The sequence below is a fragment of the Molothrus ater genome, chromosome 1 (assembly GCF_012460135.2).
Source record: "Molothrus ater isolate BHLD 08-10-18 breed brown headed cowbird chromosome 1, BPBGC_Mater_1.1, whole genome shotgun sequence".
In the NCBI taxonomy this organism is placed as follows: Eukaryota; Metazoa; Chordata; class Aves; order Passeriformes; family Icteridae; genus Molothrus; species Molothrus ater.
Window position 1 is genome coordinate 129,972,359 of NC_050478.2, and position 24,930 is coordinate 129,997,288.

At 34.6% G+C, this 24,930-nt stretch overlaps 1 protein-coding gene across 1 annotated transcript in view; it reads right to left on the reverse strand.

Annotated features, from left to right (window-relative positions):
- VPS13B (vacuolar protein sorting 13 homolog B) overlaps nucleotides 1-24,930 on the reverse strand; it is a 433,772-nt gene that overhangs the window by 158,709 nt on the left and 250,133 nt on the right. The window contains exons 28-30 of the mRNA XM_036379056.2: nucleotides 23,645-23,786; nucleotides 21,463-21,871; nucleotides 15,885-15,996 (exon numbers count right to left, since the gene is read on the reverse strand). Coding sequence (XP_036234949.1) covers nucleotides 15,885-15,996; nucleotides 21,463-21,871; nucleotides 23,645-23,786 — 663 coding nt within the window. The remainder of the gene's footprint in view (nucleotides 1-15,884; nucleotides 15,997-21,462; nucleotides 21,872-23,644; nucleotides 23,787-24,930) is intronic.

The window sequence follows — 24,930 nt, forward strand, 5'->3', positions numbered from 1 at the left end:
TCCCACCCTGCAATCTGTCCACAGGGAGACTTGTGGTGTAACAAACAGTGTTTTATGTTGGAAACAATTTATTTTAGTCTGGATCAGTGGAGCAAGCTTTCAAATGCCATCAGCAGCAAACTCAAATTCTCACTGTTTCTGCCTCTTTTCCCCAGGAACCATGCCACACATGACTGGCTTTGTTGGCAGCTGCTCTTTCTACCCTCTCCAGCTCAGCCTCAGAATAACACAGCTACTGTCCCATCTCCATCACTGCTGGCAGCATACTCAGCAATGTTTTATTAAATGAAAATATAAACTGAGTACAGTAAGGCTACTTTGCTTAATCTTTTTCTGATTAGCAAGTGATACTATTGATTACAGGAATCTGTTTAACAATGACAACTGCATTCTGTCTGATTAGCCCTGGGGTTGTGATCTGCACAGCCAGATACAGCAACATTATCTACAGAAGGTAACACATTCCTTTAAGTCAGAATGGTTATGGTACCTGGGTTCATCTTCATATGTGCAGGATGCTTGTAAAAAGAAAACATCAGTGATAGCTCTGTGAGCAAAATAAAAATTACTGACCCCTTCTTAAATTTACATAGTGGCCAAATACATAACATCCTCATGCAAAGGAAAAAGCTATAAATTACATTTTAATGGAATATGTTTTGTAGTCAGCAACACTCATAAGTTCTAACTTTATAATGATTTGTAGTGTTTATCATTTTTGAACATAGGCATAAATCAGCTGAGAGGTAGATTACTTGTGTTGAAAAAAAAGGCCAGTAACTGAAACATATGCAAAATTTTCTTCTGATTGCACTAGACTACTTCAAACAATTGCTACAGGGATGCAAAAATATAAGTGTAACAAGTAACTTTCCTGTTTTTCAAATTAATGTTGGATAAATTTCTGACTTCTATCTCTTGGGCACTGGTGCCTTTTTACTCTGTATACCTACAGAGATGAGTACCACTGAGAAGAGAGGAACTGGTAAAAGTGTTAAAAAAGCTAAAGCAGAGGATACAGCAACAAATAGCTACAAAGATCATTACACAATGAATCCCACATGGGAACTCAGTACTTCCAAATCACAAAAAAAAAAAAAAAAAAAAAAAAAAAAAAGAAAAGAGATTATTCAGATTATTCAATTATGGATAAGCATGCCCTAAAACAGGATCCAATACATGAATGCCAAAGTGCCTGGTGGAAAAAAACCAACTGGGTGTATAGAACAAGCCATCTACACTCATTATCATTTGAAACAGCTAATCATATAAAAGAGCACTAAGATTTTAGTTGATTGTTGTTAACATATCACTTAGTCTCCTATGTGTCTGTCTGGAATAAGGATGTGTTAGAAACATGTTTAGAAAATTCAACCATGAAAAAGGTGTTTGAATTCTGCTATTTGAATTCACTCCAAGCTTCTAGATATTTCAAGCACAGAATCTACTACTATGACAATCGTGGCTCCTGACAGAAAATGACATTAAGAGAAGGTATTCAGGATCTTCAACAAAGCCATCACAGTCCTCTACACACAAGTGTGTCTCCCTTAAATATGTCCAAGCTAGGTACTAAATAGTCACTTTTGAGACACGTAGATGGGATAGTCAGAAACACAGTTATCTCCTCTCTGCTGCTGGACTTTTCTAGTTGTGCAGCAATAACTCTTCTACAGAAAAGAATTATAGTAATAACCAAACCTTTTCTAAAATATCAAATATACTATTTTCTTTTACTAATATTTTTCAGCACAGCTTTTTCTTGACAAGCTGAAGCAGATAGGTCTTCCCTTACAATTGCTTTGTAGATTTTTCTTAAAAACAGACAACACAGAAAAACCCCTCAGTTCTTAAACTAATTGCTCAGAGATGAAAAACTGTAAAATTAGAATCACATTTCTCTAACTACTATGTGTCCTTTATTTCACCAGTTTCATCAATTGTAACTACTGAGTCATAGAGGTATTTATTTAATCCCAAACCATTTTTTGAAAGGACTGATATTCATTGAGCTATCATAATGCAAGAGGAGAGAGATTTGGTTTTGAAGACAGAAGAATAAATCTGCTGATGGGAAGTCAATGGTTTGTGCCTATTTTGCATGTGTGGTTGACACCCTCTCAAAAGGAGCAGGAAACACTGTCTTGGTTAGAATTGAGGTGACCAGTCTAACAGGATGCATGGATGTGCAGAAGAGCAGAGTCTGCCAGGTCTCCATATGCTGCACACAAGAACGTTTGGGGCTAGGCAGACCCTTTGCCTGGCCTGCCATGGGATGTGCTTTCCTCTTTGCAAGGCTAGCACATGCCAAAGGAAAATAGGAGAGGCTCTTCTCTCTAAACTTGCTTAGTACATATCTCTAAATGACAAAATCAACCTCTTCAACAGTCTACCAATTTATCCTGCGGGCATAAAGCCAAAATTATTTTGTCAATGTAACTAATTGCATAGAAAACATTTTGAGAGTATTCTGAGAATGCAAAGTTATAAAATAGCGATAAAAATTAGTGACTGCAATTTTAAAACTGATCTAGTATTTATTTATTCTATTTATGTGACTACTCAAATATGTTTATTTTGAAACCCAATAGATACCTATACAGAGAAAAAAAAACCCAACAATCATGCTCATTAATTACAGTGGTGGTGCCAGGTGGGTGCTACTGTAATTCCCTTTGCTACCCATTTAGGAAAGCTAGATTTTAGTGAACTGGCCACACCAAGGTCAGGACTAGTAGCAGTGCACAGATAATATAGAAGCTACTAAACACATGAAAGGAATTACAGCAGATCACACATCAAAAAATTTGGCCTTTGCTTCCTTTCTTAGTCCTATGGGCAAAAAATGCTCTAAATATCCTGTGAGGTGACCAGACATATAAAAATAGTCCCTTGCTACAAGGGCTGGAGTACAGTAATTGCCTGCAAAGAAGCTGAAGAATTTCTGCAGTGCACTTGTCTTCTAGAGGTGTCTCTGGAACACAGTATCAATGAACCTATGGCCATAAAGTACAGTATTAGTAAACTATGAAGTAATTTTGGTCTCTCTCAAAAAAAGTGTAAGATGAAACAAAGCTGAAATTTGCAGCTGTGCATTTAGATGTCATCTGTTTAATTACTTCTATCATTTTATTGTTTAAATTCCTCAGCAAAAATAACAGCATGAGCAAGTCTGAACTTTTAAAAATCACTTTTTCATTTTTATACTGTTTAATGTTTAGACAGTTTGAGGAATCTCTTTATACTTTTGAAACGTTCACCCAAATTCAGGAAGCACTGTATAAATATACACTTGACAGACTGTATAAATGATAAGTATGCACAATTCCAATGGAAGGTCTGTATGATATTTTTGGATGCCAAATGTTCCTTGAAAAAAACCAAGTGGAATATAGTTTCTCTAAATAGTGGAAGTTTGAAGAGGGGACTTGTAAAAAAGGCAAAATACAATATAACCCAAAGACTTTTATGCTTTAGTTTTGTGGTAGAAATAATTTTATCTCAGAACTTAATGCTGCCTGGTAGTCAAAGGATCTTTCATTTCAGATTTTTAAATATTTTGTGTGTACTTGCTTTACCATATGACTAAGATAAATAATCTTGTGATTTTCCCATTGTTTTCAGCTTGAATTTCACTTTGGCTTAATTGATGAATCTAGTTAAGTGGTACAATATCTCAGTTTTTTCAGATGTTCTATAAATTCACCTACGAGAAATTTCACTGAACACAGCCTTCATATTTGATGTGTGGAATTTCTCTAAATAGTGCAAGACAACCTGGTATAAGAAACAGGGCTGGCAGGCAAACTCTCCTCAGTGTGTTTCATAAGCTGATATGGGACAGGATTCCTTTTTGCTGCTGTGTCAGTATATCAAAATCATACCTGGATATCAATCAAAGTGTATCTGAAGCAGAAAAGAACATTACAAACAAATAAATACCAGCTTTTCCTTACATTAAACAATGTGTATTAATGCATACTTTCAGCATGCCTATTGCAATTAGTAATGCTTATAGCATGGTCAATACAAGAAACTACTCTAAAACATGAATATTTAACTTTGTAAGTCAATTCACATTTATCTTTGGCACTGATTACATTAGTTTCTCAAGATGCCACTTGTATTTTCTTCTTCTAGAATCATCATATTCATAATGGCAAGCTGGAACTATTTCTGAAATACTGTATATGATATTGTAAAATATGTCAATAACACAGTATTAAAAATACCCTTCCTTTAATTCTTCTTCCTTAAGTCCTGGCACGACTTTGTCTATTTCAATACCCTTTGAAAACTCTCCTGATATAAAACCTCACTCCACAGTAATTATGAAGTATGTTACCTGCCATGTTAAAGCCAGTATATTTGCTTTCTTAAAACCCCATTAGACTATTGTTAACTGACTACTGGCACCTCTTAAGTCAGTATGAATCTATGCCTAACAAAATTTATTGAAGGGGAGTTTTACTTCTAAATATGCATTTGAAGGAGGGCAAAGAGAGAAACAAAAAAGATACAAATCTACTCAAAATATCCCTGTGTACTCACAATATTGACCATGAAGACTACAGATTCCAGTGTCAGTTCAGTGACTCCATGATGCAGCCCAAATATTTAAACAGTGGTGATTATAAAGAAAACTTAAGAGCTTTATTTTTCTGCCTGGAGCTAAAAAAATTTAGGACACTGCACAGATACAAACACACAAACAAATACACTGCCCATCTGGAAAAGAGCAAATTCCATCACCTGTAGTTTGAATCCAGTTTAGTAAATATAATTGGATACACTCTTATGAGCTGCAGTGTGTGAAAAATACATATAGATTTAAAAAAATATTTTTAGAAAACAACTTCGATAACATTTGCAGTTACATAATATATCAGGCATTTTTTTACTATGCCAAAAACACGGAAAAATCAACCAATGAAGCTGTCTGAATACAGTGAGTTAAAAAAGATATGCCAGAGAATTGCATTCTTCTGTATTTTTCTTGAATACATATATGCATATGCATACTTAAAAAGTTTAGAATTTGCTTTGCAATTGGATTTGCTCATCTGTAAGTTTCTTCCTGTTTCTTGAAAAACTGTCACATACAATGATTAAATAATACTATTCAATAGTTAAATAATTTTGGATATTAGAAAGAGTTCAAACCTCTTCTGTTCCTATCCTGCAAGTACAGAGCATATCTATTTGTAGATACTCCTATGTCCTATTTGTACCACCTCCATAGCCATTTATTTTTTAGTGCTCAAGAACACACAATACTAGCCAGAAAACTGGAGTAGCTGTGATTTATGCCAACCATTTACAGTGAAACAGAGATGCCTGATACTATCTCTGTATTTTATTACTCTCAACATGCACTTGTGTTAGCCATTAACATACCAGTGCTGGCCATTGCCTTCTCACATGAAAAACCAAAACCCTAGCAACAAAAATATCAGTGGGCATGAAAAATGTTTTGAGAGGCTGAAGAATGGTGCATTTATCTTTGTGTCCAACAACTAATAAAGCCCATAAGATTACAAACCAACCCTTAAAAAGACGTGATGGAATTTTTTGTTCTTAAGCAAAAAAAAAAAAAAAAAAAAAAGGATAGCTTCTGAAATGCAACACAAACCCACTGTATATGGATTTTTAATTTCTTTTTTCTTCTTTTTTCTTTATTGCAGCATAGTAAGGTTTAATAGCACAGTAAGACCTTAAACATAACAAACATTAAGCAGGACTTTTGACCATACTTAAGGTGGTTGAGCCAAGTGAAACTATGTTGGAAAAGTCAGTTAAGAGCTAGGAACCATACTCACTTAAACAGTAAAATTTGAGTTGCTCAGGATAACAGTAACATTGATTTAATTTTGCCATGGGAGCTTGGAAGAGTATCCCATAGAGAAATATGCTAAAATAACATGTTACTATTCTGTGTATTTCTGATAATCCTTTTTGCTAAATAATTGAAAACCAAAGTTGAAATACTTACAAGCATTAAATGAAAGACACTGGCAAACAATTTTGCAAAAGAAAGAAATCTTCTATCCAAAATGCAGTTTAAGAACTGTGGTATGAATTTGTCATAGATAAAACCCTGTGAGGGACATCAGAGAACCCACAAGTATTTACGGAATGAACCGCAATCTGTATACAGAAGTTAACAAATGCTTCATTACAAACGGGATATGCTTTTCTCAGTAACAGAAGCACACAACTTGCGTTATAGTTACCTTGAGATCCTGCTAGAATTAAAAATGCTACAAAGAAAAGAAATTTGCTTTAGGTGCTATTGGAAAATACTTTTCAACGAAAAAGCATTTGTTGAAACCAGAGCTGATGGAAATTATATTTACTCACAGTTAAGAAGAAAACTGTTTAGAATAAAGAGTTTTAAAAGCTCTCCTCAGCTCTTTTAGAATAAATTATTTACTGCAGCCAAGACTTTAGATGTTAATTTTCAGTATATAAGACAGAAAAGCAAGCTTGATATATGAATTCAATCCTATATTTTAACAATCAGTGAAGTAGAATCTGGGAAGAAATGGTAAGGAGTTTGTGTAAAGCAAAGGAACATTACTTCAGTAACTCATACAGAGGAACCACTCCAGCTCTTAAGGTGGCATTAATTTCTAAGAGCCAGCTAATTATTTTCTCCCATGTTAACAGAAACCCAAACACCTCCCCTCATTCCCCCCTGCATTTTACAATAACAGGCACAATATAAAGCTACTTATTCAGGAAAAAGAAAGATTAAAGGGATGTAACTTGAAGAAATGTAAAACCTTCAATAACATTGCTTTATAACATAAAACATGAAATACAAAACACTACTCATATAAAAAATAACTTCATCTTTTGGATTACCTTTTATTGCCCAGTTTTATCTGAAAATTTTTTCATTGTATTCAGGTTGCTGAGTACATAAACTATGAAAGGTATTCTGGAATTTCTAAGGGGTACTTAATGTGTTTTTCCTTTGTCCCTGTGCCCTTTTTTGTTTACCTTTTTAAACTGTTACAGTCTATTTAATAATGTTAATGCTGAATCTGAGAACTATTTAAAATTTCTTAGTACACTGCATCAAATTCTGAGCTGTTTCAAAAGGCCAGATCACGATGGCAGATGAAGCTGATCCATGCCCAAGCTGATAGCACACACCTTTTTGCCAGGGCTAATCCTTTTGTGCCTACACAATAAATAGGCTCTGGATAATAACCTTACTGAAACAATTACCTGATGACCCCACCATTTTTTTATTTCTTTCAGGTCTCTCAGCCTGTTCCTTACTCACAAGTATAAACAGCAACACCATGAAGAAGTAGGTCTTAAAAGAGTTCAAATTTGGATTTACAATTTAAATGGGCACAAAACTCATGGCCCAACAACCATGGATAAAGTAATGATAAAAAATTGACATGACATTCATCCCATTCTGGCAGCCCCAAGGAAGCCCAGGGCCACAATTTACTCCTTTAGTCCCTTCACTGGGCATGGATGGTCTGCACATGCTTCGATGGGAGGGTGAGAGACCTCTCTACTCAAAGAACTCAGCAAATATCTGACACGTTTTCTCTCCCCTGTGGTAAAACAAGAATTGCTTTAGGGAGGAATTAACAGTTTGGAAATATTTTCAAATGGGAGAAAGGGGCATTATTATAGTTAAGGGAAGCAGTTACAGACTTTATCTCAATGAAGGAGGTAGTTTTCAGTGCTGGCTAAAGAGAAAGAGATATGAGATTTCTGAGGGGTTCAGTCAAAATGCACAAACATAGAGGGGAAAAAAAAAGGAAAAGAAATTATGCTTCCTAGGGAGAAGATGAGATAACTGCAACAACCTTAGGTCTCAAGAAAAAAACACCCATATGCATAACAAGTATTTAGAATCTTAGGACTAAGAAATATCAAGACAAGAAGTTAGGAAATGGAGCATTCGCATATCTAGAATAAAAAAAAAAAGTTTAAAAGGATTAGAACTAACCAAAAAAGTTGTTTGATTTTATTTTGATTGGCTTCATCACAGCAGAACAGCTTTTTTTGGGAGAAAAAAGGAAACGGAAAAAACCCATGTTAAACAGCATCTCAAACCAGCACAAATGAAAGATCCTAATCTCTCCTCCACTCAGTCACCCTAAACATATTACAGATTTCAAACTGAGGTTGTATGAATTTCACATGGCAAGCTTTGCATATGCCCCACAGAAAATACTAATTAGTGTTAAAGCATTACTTGAGACAGCAAGAAGTATCAGAAGACCAAGGAACCTCTGAGTCCAGCCTGCTGTGTTCAACTTAACCTTGACTTTGCAGACAGTAGTTAAGATCACACACAGCTGAGAAGTCTTTTTATAGAGCAAAGTACAGTACATGAGCAAAGCAGAGACAGCAATGCCCTTGTGAAGCTTTACTTTAAAACTGCTATTTACTTCTGACCTTAAGCTGTTTAATGATGGCATCATATCAAATGAAAGAAATGGAGTACAGTAAATGTACATACAGAAATGCTACAGTAAATCACATAAAGTATGTAGACTTTATGGACTCCATTTTGAAGAGATGCATCCTTGATGCCTGGCTCTTAAGTTCACAACTAAACTCTCCGACCTGAGAAATTCCTGAATACACAATCCAGTTTAAAGGGAGCCTGGAAATCCACTCCCAATTTAGTTCTAAATCACACAGGATGCAGTTAGTTACAAGAACCCAGTTATGCAAACACCTCAGCCAAGCCAGAAGCAGAAGGGAAGAGCATTGGAGATAAAATATATATTAAGTCCTCAAAACAAAGTTGGAAGTAACAATAAGTCATTGAGGAACGTCACTCTTTTTTATATTAAAACATTTTAATATATGCACTGTTTAAGAATTACTAGACTTCAAAAATGTCTTTATCAATTCTACGTGTTTCAACTTTGATCTGTTTAAATTAACTGGTTATTCCTTTGAATTCATTCTTTAATGATATGTACTTGTTTTTCTTTTCCCTCTAACCTATTTAATAAGGTTTCCAAAAATGCAGTCCTGATTAATAACAAATGGATGCTTAAATGACATAATGCCACTGCTCTTTGACAGGAATGTTTCCATGAAGTAAATTTCAATTTCCTTTCTCTGAGGAACTGCACAAAGAAATTAAAACTTATTGTATGAATCAAGTTCTGTGCTACTAAATGAAAGAAAAAATATAAAGTATGTATGTGTATGGAGAACACAGTGATTAAATTTATCAGTTAAAGAGAAAAGTAAAGTTGTAAAAATTATTTTCTTATGAAAATATTACATTATAAGGAAATGTATTTCAAATCTATGTATTTAGGAAAATCAGTTATGTTGAAGATTCCTGTAGAACTCACAAGGAAATTTCAAGTAAAAACAAGTTTCAAGGTTAAAGCTGAACATTTTAAATGCCAAATTCCAAATATAAATTTAGCTTTGAATAGCTTTTGGTATTAGATAATTAGCAAGCCACATTTCTGAAACTAAATGGGCAGTTCCAGCTGTTACTTTACAATTAGTTTCCACTGAGAGTTTTAAATTAATAACTGCTGCAATAGCCTTAAACATGCCAATGCTAATTAGGAGTGGTGTTTGCATGTAATGCTATCCATATATATGAGTATCTTGCTGGGCAAAAGGTCTAAGCAGATTTTTTTTTGCCTCTCTGTTAAACACAGAAGAAGAGAAAAATGTAAAGCAGGAAAAGACGTTACTTCCAAGTCCTACTCCAGAGAGTAGTATAGAATTCTTACAGAAGATAAAGACAATTTTCTTAAGTCTTTATAAAACTTTATGCTAAAAAACATGCGATCAAGTACCATAGCAAAGAAAAATAGTCAGAAATTACAATTACTATAAAAATTTTGATTTACACCCCAATTCAACAACTATTAATTCTTAAGATTATTGAATGCAAAAAGAAACAAGATTGTATATTCAAATTATATGAAGAGAGAATCCTTTTATAAAAATCTTCAGAAATAAAATCATCCTCGTTTGAAATCTGAAAAAAATCAGCAAATAAATTATGCAAGCGATTTCAAAATCTTTGCTGTTACAATTTTTTTCCTTAACACAGATAGATGAGAACTTAAAAGGATGCTAACACAATCCCAGTTCACAATTGATACGGAATAAAATACATACTGATTAAAACACTAATAATTTCTTCTCTCAAATGTTTTTTCCCATATAACATCACCCTGCAGTTGTAATAATTTTAAAATTTTACCATATACTAAAGCTGATATTTTTCCTAATTCCTTGTGGTACATACAGACAATTTAACAAGCAGCTCACATTTCCCTCAAAAACTGTGTGCATACATTTTTTTTCACTGATTATCTCTGTTGCCTTTATTCAGAGAAGAAGAAACCCTGGTCAGCATTAGCTAACTCCTTGTTTGCCTAGCAGATACATCTCGCAGATGTACTGAAAACAAAAATAGGTAAAATAGAAAATAAGTCTTAATAGAACCTTTGTAAAACTCTTAAAAGGAAGAGTTATTTCCTCAATAAAAGGAAATATGCATGTTAGGTCCATAATCTGGGAAACATTTAGCTATCTTAATGCTAACTTCTATGCAAAAACCAAACAGTTTTTAAACTGTTGTTTGGTTTGAAAAGGAAGATATCAAAAAGTAACCTTTTTACGCATAATAAAGTTATAGAAAATCCAGGCTTTTTGAACAATAATTTCAAGGTATAGTTTTTCAAATATAAACATGTCAAAATATTTTTGAAGAGAAGATGCTTACAGATGTGGGTGCTGTTGAAAAGTTTTGAAAAGCATTTGATTTTCCAAACCACATTTGAAAGAAAAAACAGATTTCCACACAGACTGCTGGCTGTGCATGTGCTTCTTTCAGAAATTCCTTGAATCATTTTTTCCTTCCTTTCACTCCAGCACTATCAGTACAGACAATAAAAAATATTTATTACTCCTTATTTCCCTGATGGATTTTTGTAAACCAATAACGGGCATTACATGATTATTACAAGGATGTTCTAGATGGAGTTCTTTGAAATAGAGAAAAATAGCAGCTATTCTATAAGGAAAATATCTTTGTTTTGCTATTTGCAAATGTTTGAGAGTTAAGTGAAAAACAGTAAACGACAAAAATGAAAAAATTATAATAAGAAAAGGCTTGCATTAATAAAAATTTAAATGAAAAAATAATAAAATCTACAGCTACCTTTTTATAAGTAAATTCTTTACATGTACTGTTTTTGTGGGGAGAGGCATGTCTAAAGAATTTCCATTTACATTCACAAATTGGAAACAGTCTAGGGACAGCTTTATCCTTTGATCTATGAAAGATCTACACATGAAAATGACCATGGAACACTCAGACCTGGACTATTAAGCTTTGATATATGACATGAATGAAATCCTTGGATCTCAAAAATGATGAATCCAGAGCGTGGACAACAATTAGGTTCTTTATTGGCCAAGCTGAGGAAAGCTTGGGATTCTGCTTACCTAAACTCCCAGAAGGTGATGGTTTGGCAGTATTATTCCTGACTTTTTAGTAAGACCTTTACACAACCACCTTCAATCAGCCTCTAGTTGCTGAGCTCTTTGTCAGCAATTTCATTTCTGCACTACAATATTGTAACTCAACATTATTTTACTCTGTCTGTTCATGGATACTCTCTAAAACTCCATTAACTATTGTTCCATGACAGTTTGCTAAAACAACCCTGTTGGGGATGATCAGCAGTTACCTCTATAATCCATCAGAGCATTTGCACAGTATTTGGTGTAATGGGCCCCTTATCCCAAAACAGAAATAGACCTAAACATCATCTCACTTTCAGCTTCAATACCAAATATCCATGCATCTACCTCATGCATGCAATCACCTCATTTTTTCAGTCAGAGAACCAGAATTTCTGGGTCGTGTGAGGAAGTTTTCTCAACCATTTCCCTGTTGACAGTGCCTAGTTCTGCTGGTAGCTTAGTACAACTAGTGCTATTCACTGTTCATATCCCCAACATACACACTTCTTAAAAATTCATCAGGAGTTAAAGCCCACAAAAATATAGTTCTGTCCTTCATTGCTTAGCAGAAACTTCATTTACTCTGACTGACTCCTTCACAGTTTCAATTAAATGCTCTTCCCTCCCTTTAGCCAGGCTAAGCAACTGCCTTACTTGCATTCTTATCCAAAACCCCTCCTTTATCTGCTCCCTGACCCCATCCCAAGGCCTTTTGATAATCTGATAATCTTCCAATCAACAGAACTGGCAGTTTCTTGATGGCAATGTACAGTTCTGGTAATATTTGTGGAACACAAATACAGCTGGAGCTGAAGTTTAAGAATCAGAGAATCATGAAAAACCATTACAACCAAAAAATAAACTCCTACAATTTAGCAGGGAAAAAAATCAAAAAATATATTGTCTCTTACTGTCACCATAGAGAAATATGTCACCATACTGCTTTCAGGAGTCCTTAATTTGCTGTTATGGTGCATTGTCTTTCTTTACTATATATTAATATCAAAACTAAAGTGGTCCATCTTCTACTGGAGAAAATACTCTAAGACTAATTTTTATACAATATAGAAAAATTGAAGTTACAATGTCAATACATTTCTTTCCAACTTCCAATAATCACCTGAAACTATATTTGTGCCCAAATGATTGAGGCACATTGCTTTTCCAGCATCCCCTTTTCTGTTTAGTTCTCTCTCCAAGTTAGCATGTAAGCTCTTTTTCCTAAGTCATACTAGATGGAGTCACTTCAGCCTACAGGCCAAAAGTGGTCTGGTTTATTTAGTATCACCTGCAGCCCTACCAGACTTACCTTCATGGACTGGCATTCTACTAATGGTATGTGAGCACATTCAGCTTTTCATATATAAATTTATGGGACAAATTCAAAAGATGTTTGGAAATGCTATTCAGCCTCTAGCCATGAAAATGTTTCTCAGCCTTTCCTAAAAGAACAATTTCTAAATGAGAAGCAAAAATTCTTCTTTCTCATGAAGCACTACAAAAGTGACACTAATTGCATGTGGTTGTAGTTCAGGCCTAAACAGAAGACTGTTTAAAGCAAAGTGACACCACAAATTAAGTTTGTATCCCCACTCCAGAAACACTGTAAAGACAGTGGTTCAGACAACAATTTATTTTCTTTTATTCTATTAAAAGCAGCAGCATCAAATTAGAGAAGAGAGGTTGGAAAAAGACTGAAGACGACATGTTGGCATTATTAGAATACTGCAGATGCTAATTCTTCAGTAACCAACAGGCTTCTGTAATTTATTTTTTTAGAGTGTCTCACACTAGATATTGTACTACTTGTACCTCTGTTAATATTTGCTAAGAAATCTTTCACCAAGCACACGAACCACACAGTGTGTGGGTTTGCTCATCTTACCACTCAATTTTTAAGCATTCTGTATTAGCTCCAGGTTTTTTATCTAGTACCATGAGCATGTGAAAAAGGGTTAATGCTTTGTAAGAAGAACTCTCATATTTACACCCAACATCATGTGTTAATGATATCCCACTGTTTTTTTTTTTCCTTGTATACAGACTGTATGTCCTGCCCACAATACAGAACCCTTTGCCTAATTTTATTTTAAAAACCCTGGAAAATGGTGAAACTTCACTTAGAACTCTAGCTGAACTTCACTTAGAACTCTAGCTGTCTAACAGCAGTGACTGTCATGTAAGACAATGAAGAGACATCTTGAACCACGCTTCTGTAAGCACACTTTGCTCTAGATCAAAGATTTTGTAATTAGAAAATGGATCTAGTTGAACCCCCAAAAGGAATCTTAATATTTTTAATTTAAAAAGTATTAATTTTTGTTCTTTGAAAATCTTGGAACTTGCTTAAACAGATTAGGATAGTCACCTTTCCTCCCAAAATCGAAAGACCCCCCACTATAAACTTCAATATTGTCTTATAAAACACTGCAAAGTAACTTGATGCTCTGCTCTGATTCATCTTAGAAACAGTAAAGCTAGTATAATTGGATGATTAAAGAAGGAAAGAGAAGAACAAATCATTTGATAGATGATGAGAAATTAGGGAGTGGTCATTGAAGCTGAGGAAATCACTTAAAATGTCAGAAAACTCAGAAAAAGACATAGGAAACACAATGTTGGGAGACTGGTCACAAAATGCCAGTAGCAGTCAGATCAGAGATGTCTCTGGCCCAGTGCTTATTTCTACTTTACTCATTTGGTGACATGATTCCTAAAGGAGGACTGGACCATACTGTATCTGCATTAAAACAATGAAAACCAAATATACACTGCACAAATCTTGTCTGGAACATTTATGTATATAAAACCCACAGGACCATAATGCAAAATAATCCATCAGAACCTTTGAAAAGCACTGAATGTCAACATTTCAGGTAAAGCCACATAGGCAAAGATAGAGACTCAAAAATCTAGCACAGCACAGCACAGTTAACTGGCACAGCTTCAGTGATTTTAGATGTAAAGGAGTTGCTTATTCACTGGTTTGTAATATGCATACAAGGAACATCACACAGTTCCCCACAGTGACTGAAACGACCTTACAGAAGCTGGTAATTGCAGATTCCACTTTATGATCAGGCATTTTTGACAAAGTTTTTGTTGCTATGAGGGGAGTGGAATCTACATTGGATCTCTGACTCCTTAAAGCAGGTCTCAGATGGGAGTCTCCTCAGACAGAAAGAGTAGGAGCAGGAAGAGACCGTACAAATGTCTGGAAGATCTCCCCCATCTATGAGCACATGGGAAGCTGGATCAGGCCCTGCCACCCAAAGCCACTGCTAAAGCCAGGCTGCAAGATTTTTCCCATGAAAGCTCCATAATACAAAAGATAAAATGCTTATTTAAAAACAAAAGGAGAAAAAAAAAGAAAAAGAAAGGATAAACTACTATAACCAAACATACAAGCAAACCCATTAATTTAAATGCTTCCACATGGAAATATGAAGAAAAATACTCTCTTACAACTTCTAAGTGATCAGAAGTGAAATTGGAGATATTTCATGGTCTCCTAAAAATCCTAGTCTTGACAAAAGTAAAACTTGCTGTCATTTTCTAGGCAGTAAATGTTTTACTGCTGGGAAAAGATTTTGATGTTTGTAATTTCTATTGAAGAGCACTATGAAGTAGTTAAAAATATTGCCACATCTGAAAAACAGACCAACGGGAAGTATAAGACACTTGTTCATCTGTATTTCTGTGACTTTTCTCACTTGGTATTATTTGCAACCTTACTTTCATGTCTGGCAACAATGCCAACTCTACTAAGGATCATATATTACTTTTATCATGTTGATTACATATGTTCACCAGTTTTGCTGCCTATATATGATTACTGTGGTTTGCACATACTTAGTGACACAATCCAGAGCATGACATTTTCACAGAAAATGTGTTTACTGGGAAAGAGTTCCTTAGAAGTTTGCATTCCTTTAAGCTTTGATCTACATGACATCAAGAATCCTACAGTTTGAATATATGTTTACCATTTATATTATTAAGATCTATCTCCTTCTCACTATATGGCTACTGAACACTTTGGAAGTCACAAAAAATTTCCTTTTCTCTAAGGTGAACTTAGTAGTAGCTGAATAAAAGAAAGCCTCTTAAAATGTTCTCATCTGTGAGTTTAAACTTCATAGTGATTCGACATTTAAATTCTGTTATTCATCAGCACTTCACAGCAGAACTTGATTTGTCTAAATGGATTTGAAAGCCCACAAGTGAAGAAAATCAGAAAAACCTGGTTTTGAATATCAAAAGATTGTATGTGAAAAGTATTTTTACAGGCTGCACGTACCAGTTTTATTGATCAATTAACTTCTCCCAGAATGAATTTTACTGAGACCATATATGAAAAGCCAAACCCCTCCTCTGACACTTACTGATAAATGTCTTTTCTGAGCACAGCTCTACTGAGAGGGTTGTCAGCCTGAGGAGCCATAGAGACAGATCCAATCTTGAGAACCAAAGTGTCTTCTTTAATTGATGGATTAGCTGTAGTTAGGAAAAGAGAAAATATGTGTTTGATTAAAAGTCAAATGCACATAGCAGGAACACTGGAAAACTATTTCTTTAAAAAATGTATGGAAAAATATTTGCTAAGGATTCAATTTTGCACAGGAGCAACATAAAATCAATAGCCCTGCTGTGATACATAAAGACAAAACTATTGTAATTTCATTTCCTCAGAGTTTTATCACACCACTGAGTTCTGGTCTGCAACTTATTCTCTCTGACACTTTTGGGGGGAGGGGGGGGGGGCGGGTATCTCAAAATGACTTCAGACATTTTATGACATATTCTTTGTGATCTGTTTGTTTCTCCAATAACTATTTGCTGAAATATCAGCATGTAAACCACTCTGAATTGTGCACCCTTTTTATTATGGGCCTATATCTTTAGATGTAAAACATTACAGGATACCACAGTATAACCATCCTGGTAGCATTTGGAATCGGCTGCAACGCACATGGAAAGTTCAAACACAAGGACTGAAACAAGAGAATCTGAAATCTGACACATATACATAGAACAAGATGTAATACTGGACAGTAAATTTCACATCAGTAACAAAATTAATCCAAGAAGCAAAAAAAATCTCTGCTTTCCACTTATCTCCATAATTTTCAAATTTCAGCCACATGTAAAGTTTCTCAGTTTAAAAACAGTGGTCATACTAGACAAAAACCAAAGTTCTGCTGAGAAATAAAATAGCACCATATTTTTTGTAGAAAGCTAACTGTCAGCAGGCACAAACAAAGCACTTGGATAAGGCTGTGCTCAGAAGACTCCATATTAACTAGGAAACTCTTGAGCAGGTGTGAAGCAAGTTCAAAGAGTTCATTATCTGAAGGTTCACAGCTCACTGCAAAACCTGTGTGAGATGTAACAAGGATGGAACGACATCACACCTGCTCCCACATCCAAGGAAGTTCTGCAAGACTCTCATATATGAGTTTTGAAAACAAAACTGCAGTAGAAGATAGTTTAAATATTTTACTGAAGTGTGAAATGCTTGGTGTGGTAAGAACCAGCAAAATCTATAATCTTAAAAAAACGGTTTCTTCAGAACCAGTAATGTCTTGGTGAAAGAGACACCATGCTTTACAGCTAAACACATATAAAGACAAGTATATTTTCTGAACAGATCTAAGAAATCACAGAAATTCTATGTTATTTTCAAACTATTGAAGGGGATACCCCAGTAAATATGTGGCAAAGTGGGAACACAAGTTTTGATACACAAGTGTGTTAGCACACAAGCCATCTATTTAAAAGAACCTCATGTACTTACAAAATAAAGACAAATCCTTTAGTCCCCCCAAAGCAAAACAAAACTAATTACATATGGTTTGGCTGCTAGAAATAAGATACAAGAGTTAAGCTCATGAAAAACTCCATTTTTTGACTTAATCTGAACTCATATTTTCAAAAAGTAGTAAGGCACTGTACTAAGTACTAGAATACTGCCACTGTACACGTAGGTGTTGGGTATTTGCTTTCCAATACTCACATAAGAAAACAGAGTGATGGTATTAAATAAATATCTGATGATAACTGCAACTCAATTAGGTGGCAGATGCCTTATTCTTGGGAAATGATTCTTAAAATATATCTTAGGCTAAGAATTTTGTCTCTTACACTTAGCAAAGCAAAATAAGCACGGGGCTACCCATAACTGTCTCTGCTGTGTAAGTATTTTAGGAGATTTTTTCAAGGCTGGGCATGGACCTTTCGTGTACAGTTTACTGTAGGTCAATAAATAAGCCAATCTTAAATCAGAAATAATCACAGACATTAATATTATCAGCTGGTTTCTAAGAGATCATATGAATTCATATCTCCATTCATTAACCACACTTTTCAAAATACGGGAGTAATGTAGTAAACAATCACAGTCATTGCAGATATTTAAAAATTTGAGGGGAAAAACATCTCTGCTACATTTTAAAAACATACTTACAATTTAAGTATATTTACAATATAATACTGTACATACATTACTTTATACTTACAATATAAGTACAATCCAGGAAAATCTTACAGACTCAAGGGTGAAGATGTTCACAATCTCATTTGGTTTTATTCACTCATTTCAGTAATCTTTTTGCTGAGCTAAATACATTATGCTCTTTTAATCCTTCCTTTTAAGCCTCCTTGTCTAGCACTTAACATTTTTGATACTTTTCAGCACCCTCTCTACTTTTATCAATACCCAGTTTTACAACAGAAGGCAAATTGGACATGATATTGCCGCATCTGCCATATGCAGAAGTACAGCTACCTCCCTTATTTCTTTTCCCTCAGTCCACTGTGACCCACAAGCTGCTTCAGCCACTGTTTCCCAGGATAGTCTCTCCAGCCCTGAAGACCCAGTCTGTGTAAAACTTCCCTGATTTATAACTTTAGCTTTAGAAGATTTACTGTACTTTCTACAAGCAGTATGCAAGCACAGTAACCCAGATGCTTGGCCTCAGGAAATGCTTTCCAACATTTGCTGATGATAGCAATAATGGTTTTATATTTACTTTCAGACTATTAAACACCAATTTCATTTACTATTCCCAATTGATGAGTTTTTGTGGGTTTTTTTTAGATTCCTGGTTAGCCATTTTAATTCATTTAACATTTCCACAGAGAGAGTATGGGGATGTATTTAAATTAAATACCATGAGACAAAATGTCAAAGTCCCTAGAAATGTCTAAGCATATCAAATCTTTGCAAACATTTTATCAACTAAGAATGAAACCACAATGAAGAATGGAAATCAGATGTTTTTGAACATCTAATTTCCCATAAAACCATATTTATTGGTTTTATGTAAAAAAATATGTAAAAAATATGTAATTCTTTATTAACTGAATCATGTAATATTTTTTCCTTTATGTTCTCTGAGGGAGAACAATAAAACTACCTGTCTTAATTTTATTTGAACATTACACTTCTCATTTTACTAGATAAACCTTCAGCTGTCTAAAATCTGTTTTTCCAAGGTGTGTTAAAAATTAGCCTCAGAAGACCAAGATCTCTGAGCACAACTTACTCAGCCTGACTGATTTGAAACTTTAATAGTAAGTGAGGAGGATGTTACAGACCATATGTTATGACAGACTTCAAAGTAGAGAGTCATGCTCATGTGACAAGAATATATCACTTCTACAAATGCAGGACATACATTTATTCAGTGTGCTGCCTTTTCTTTTTCACTATCAACAAATTCATCATGTCCTTTATAGTGATTCCTGATATTTTGCTCCTAGTACGTATAAGAAAGAGTTGCTATTGTCCTCAAACCAGCCAGATGTGGATTTTTTCTGTCTTTACAACTTCTTATCAGTTTTTTGCAATTTACAATTTTTACTCATAGTCTTCTGCTATGCAGTAATTCTTGTTCCTACTTGTCATATATTGCTTTCATATATTTAGTTACCTTTACTTCATGGCTGAGTAAGTGTGGGCTGTTGGCCGGAGCTTGAAACACCACCTGATGTGTTAACAAATCAAACTCAGAGAAAGCAGCATTGCTTATTGCCAAGGATAGAATGCTGCCCTCAAATCTACCACAAAAAAGAAACGTTAATTGGTGCTGCTGCAAAAACTGTGAAACTAAAATACTACAAAATTGTGTGGGTGTAGTCATGCATGCATGTATGCAAATTCCTCAGAAAAAGAAACATGATTTTCATTATTTCAGTGCTTGTCTACCACAGTTCATTGTGGAAGTTGCAAGTAAACAACAGATTTGCTTTTTTTTTTTAACTATACATGTAAAGCCACAATTACTTGTGGAGTCTGGGAGAAGGATAGTTTTTGTAGCTATCAGTATGCACAGGGTATGAACAGCAGACAACTGACTGGAAGAGAAACTGAAATAATTTTTCTGCTTTTACTGCAGTGATGACAAATTGAAACACACAAGTCTTATTGGATTGAAAATCTCTCACAGTCAATAAATGATGAATGAAGATCTTATGGAGGTGTATCTCCAGAAGATATGTCACTCTTCTGACCTAACCCAACAGAGATGTGGGCCTCATTCAACTCTTGCTCCTTATTGTTTCTAATTTCTATTGTTCTTGAGGACAATAAGCAGGAGAAGAGGGAAGCAGTTTATTTCATGTTCATAAACAAATGAGACTTTGGGAAAATCTGATGTGAAAGAAGAAATGAAAGAACAGTACCAATTTTTGTAGTGATGCTACTTCAGAGTTTTCCAGTGGAAGAGTGTACCTGGCTTACTTATTAACTAGGGTAATCATTAGCATTTTGATTTAAAAGCATAATTTTTCCTCCTACATTACCATTAACCATGGCAATTCTGTTCCTTGCAGGCATTCTTAAGCAAGAAACAGCAAAAAGACAAAGGTTTTTTTTATAATTTCTTTTTAATGAAGTATACAGTTACAGAGCTACAAAAACATACTTTGCCAAAAGATTTCCTTGACAGCATGCCCTAGAACTCCCTTCCAACTAGAATCATAATTCTTTCTTGCCAAGACAGCTAGTCTAATTTTATCTTCCTGTGTTTTCAGCAATCCCAGTTGGAAAATTGTAGAGGATGCTGGCAAAAGAATTATCTGTGTAAATACTCACTGTGTGCATTTCTTGCAATTAGGTTATGAGAAAAATCTAAAGACTATACTCTTAGGATTATATTGTGTGTTGTACATAATGGTAAAAAAAATGCTCTATACCTACTGAACTTGTGTAAATATAACACAAGTTTTTTTAAATCTCTAGAAGAATTGTGAGAAGTGAATATCCTCCTATTAGCTATACATGGTCTAATTTTAACATCAGCATGTCTATTTATATATAAAGACTGTAATAGGGATGTAAATATATTTTTACATACAAAGGGAAAACAATATTTTACAGATAAAGTATTATCCATCCATCAAATAGCTATTTATGAACATCTTACACTACCCAAACTCTGTAAATACCTGAAAGCCTCTTGCACAAGAGAGCTGGAATAGCTTCAACTAAAATGCTAAACTGCATCATCTGTTGGGCATCATTCATAAGGTACATTTTAATAATATTTTCCAAACTAAACTATCTACTTGCTTTACTACCACATGGTTTTCCAGTTGTCAATGTCCACAAGAGCTAAGGCTCCCTGCTTACACTCCACTGCTGGGACAGGTGTCTATGGAACACTGCATAGTGTTGTGTAAGCTGACACAGAATCACCACAGCAGAACTGGGTTAAACTCTCTTTCCACAATTTTTGACCATTCTTTATAATCACATTTGAAAAACAAACTCTATAGGTACCAAAAAAAGGATCAAATAAAGAGCTAAAAGGAAATTTAGAGCAAATGTGCAGAGAAGTAGCATGAATGTTAGATGTTTCCTAACTCTGACCTTTAAAACTGAAGCAATGGTCAGTGATTTAACTGAATATTTGTCTACAATACTGAACAGCAAAAAATCTCTAAAATAAAATACTGTACCTTCTGCAATATGATGATCTTCCTCATTTTTGGGGAAGAAGACTCTTATTACACCCGTGTTGATATAAATCAGAGGCAGGTTGCGGGAAGTCAGAGCGTGAGTCCGCATTGGTTGACCTGGTGACTTCCTTTTCTCCTTCTGACTCCTTGGCAACCTGGCTTGAAAAATGCTTGCAATTGCATTTAGCAAAGGAAAACAGAGGACCACATCAAAGGCCTGAGCAGAGAGAAGAATCTCATGGAGAAAATGAGGAGAACCATCAGTGTGACCTTCTGACAGCTTATGGAATGTTCTTCGTTCATTTCTTGATATCAGTTTGTGCCGGACATTTTTTGTCACAGCTTTGGTGTAAGTGAGAGAAAGAAATCCATGTTGCTGGTGTGAACCATCTAAAAGTTTTGCAGTTGTCTGTTTCAAGGAAAAATAAATAAATAAATAAATAGCTGCAAAAATCTACATGCAACATTCATCAATTACCATATTTCTGGTTATTTAGGATTCTGTATTTTTAGTAGCTTTCTACAGTCTTCTAACAGTAAAAAAAACCAAAACACCTTTCATTTCAGTTTTTTCACACTTCTCTGCATTGGGTCATCTAAAACCACAGATTTCTGAACATATTGTTCTTTTCTAATTACTTATGTTTCACAAAAATCACATCTAATCAGGCAAAAAAACCCTAATTTATTCAAGAAACTAAATTTACCAAATCTTTCTGATATTTTTAATACAGTTACATATTTTGATTCCTCCTTCATTTAAAACATTTGTAGATCTCACTCCCTTTGCATTGTTCCTTCTGTACGTGCAGACACCATAGCTGTTAAAATATCATTTGGGTACTAAGACAGCTTCACCCCAGCTCCACATGGGTGTATAAACCACCCATAGTCACCTAAAAAGTACTGAACTGGTTTTGCCTTATCACCTCAGAGTATTTAATGAAAATAGCTGTGCCACATACTAAAACGCATAATTTCATTAGACATTGTGTTGTACTTAAAAATACCAGATTCCTTTACTTAAGACAGATTTGTCTTGCTAAAGTTGACAATTAAATCCTTAGCTCCCCCAAGATGGATAGGAGAGTTTACATGTTACCTTTGAAAAATTTTATTCATTATTGGAATAATGGAAAAATGTAAAAAAAAATATTTTAACAATGTAATAAACATGTTGGAGAATTCTTTAAGATTATTTAAATATCAGCTTTAATCATGTAAGCACAAAGAAGCAACTATGATTTGCAAGTAAGTGCTTCTTTCAAACACAAAAAAAGGCAACTATGTTTTGAAAGTAGCTGCTTCTTTCAGCATGTTAAATTTGACAGAAATCAATTTAATAAAATTAAACATTGCTAGCAGAAGAACAACATCTTTCTTAAATACACAGGATACATAGTTTAAATGGTGGAAAACTGGAAGCTTTTAAAATTAAATTCATTAAAACAAACCGGTAAATTTATTTACTATAAGAACTGAAACAAACAGAATAAGAGAAAGAACTCCCAATCGATTTTCATGATGAAAATAAATCAGACCATCCAGAACTTTCACTAACATAAAGTCATTCCATAGACCCACAGATAAAGAGGTCAATGTCGTAACACAATGTCATATTCTTCAAGGATAAAGAGGCAAAAAGAAAATGACTTAAATATCTGACATTGAGATATTCTGAATCAGCTAGTAATCTTCCAAGCATTTAAAAGGAAGACTCAAATATGGAACTACTAATTGTTGCATTATGTAATTAGAGAAGCAATTTTATAAGGCCTCATAAAGGTATAGTGCAGTAATAACAAGTACTTAAATCCCTAAGTAGATATCAGAATTACACTAAAAATGCAGCATTTAGTACTGGCTTTTACATATTTGGCATTCAAACATACTGTGTGTGCTCACTTCTAATTTAAATGAATCTCACTGATTTCAGTGGTCTGTTGTTTATGTACAAGGTTGTGAATCATCAACCCTCATTCCCTTATCTACTAAAAAATGACAACTATTACTAAAGGATGAGGTGGAAATAGCACAAGTTACATAATCAATATCACCGAGAAATATGCTCAGTACAAAAAAAAATTAGATTACAAGAAATTAATTTAAGAGATTTTTCTCTTTTTTTGTTGGCATTTATTAGTGAAAGTTCTGTATTCAAAAATTTTAATAATATTCTTACAGAAGGAAAGAAGCCAGAGAAGTTACTGAAAGGATCCTGCTTGCTGATAGGTCGAACCAACAAGGTACGTCTGTTCAGCTTGTCAGTACAGGAAAGGAACACGCCTCCATATTGCCCCAGAGACCAAGAATCTTCCCCAAGGCTTGAGGTAATGAATGAGGCATGGAAGATAGGAAGAAAAAAAAAAGAAAAAAAGTTGCTGTAAGCAAAAAAAAATTGTTTACATTTAGCTTGTGTGTTTCGATGTAATTGCGAGATAAACTTATACCATATCTTTTCCTAGAAAGCTGAAATTCAATCAGATCAAACAACAAAAAAAAGAGATTAAAAAGGTAACTGTAAAATTTTATGTGAAAGGACAACCTACAGCAAGAGGTCAAGACACATGAGAATAAAAGTATAGTAAAATCTTGTGTGTAGAGACTTACCCTGGATTTTCAGCAGACAGCTTTAATAGAATGAGGAGAAAGATTACAAGAACGAAGACACTGCGAATGCAAATCTGTATTCATATGTTACAAAATCGGTTTTATTTAGAAAAAGTTAGCTTTTAAGTGTTAAAATGTGCCTTGTACAGTTCTTGTAACCATTCTTTTTAATACATAGGAGAATAAAGTGAGGTAATTTGCTTAAGCAGAGTTATTCAGATAAGCACCTTAGTTTACTACAGAAATCTCACCAAAAGTTTTTCTCTGCATTGTAGAAAAATTCCTTCAAAATGTCCTGACTGCAAATCTCCCCCTCGCCTGGAAGACAGAAAGTTCACCTTATCTATTCTCTCCTTTAGTTTTAGTCCACAGAGATTTGCACATAGGAAAGGTACTCCAAATAGATTAGAAAATATAAATGAGAACAGTGACAATTTTGTCAAGTGGAGTAAGTTTTGAGTTTGTTGGGGTTTTTCAGGGATTTTTTTTGCTTGTTTGTTTCCCCTAAAGTTTGCTAAGATATTTCAAATATCTCTTGGGATTTCACAGAGTCATAGAGTATCTTGAGTTGGAAGGAACCCATAAGGATCATCGAGTCCAACTCATGGCCCTGCTCAGCACCATCCCCAGGAGCCACACCGTGTCCTCAAGATGTCCAAATGCTTCTTCAACCCTGTCAGGCTTAGTGCTGTGACCACTTCCATGGGGAGCCGTTCAAGTGCCCAAGCAGCCTCTGGGTGAAGAATCTTTTTTTGATATCCAAACTAAATCTCCCCTGGCACAGCTTCATTCTGTTCCCTCTGGTCCTGTCACTGGTCACCAGAGAGAAAAGATTAGATCTGCCCCTCCTTCCTTCAT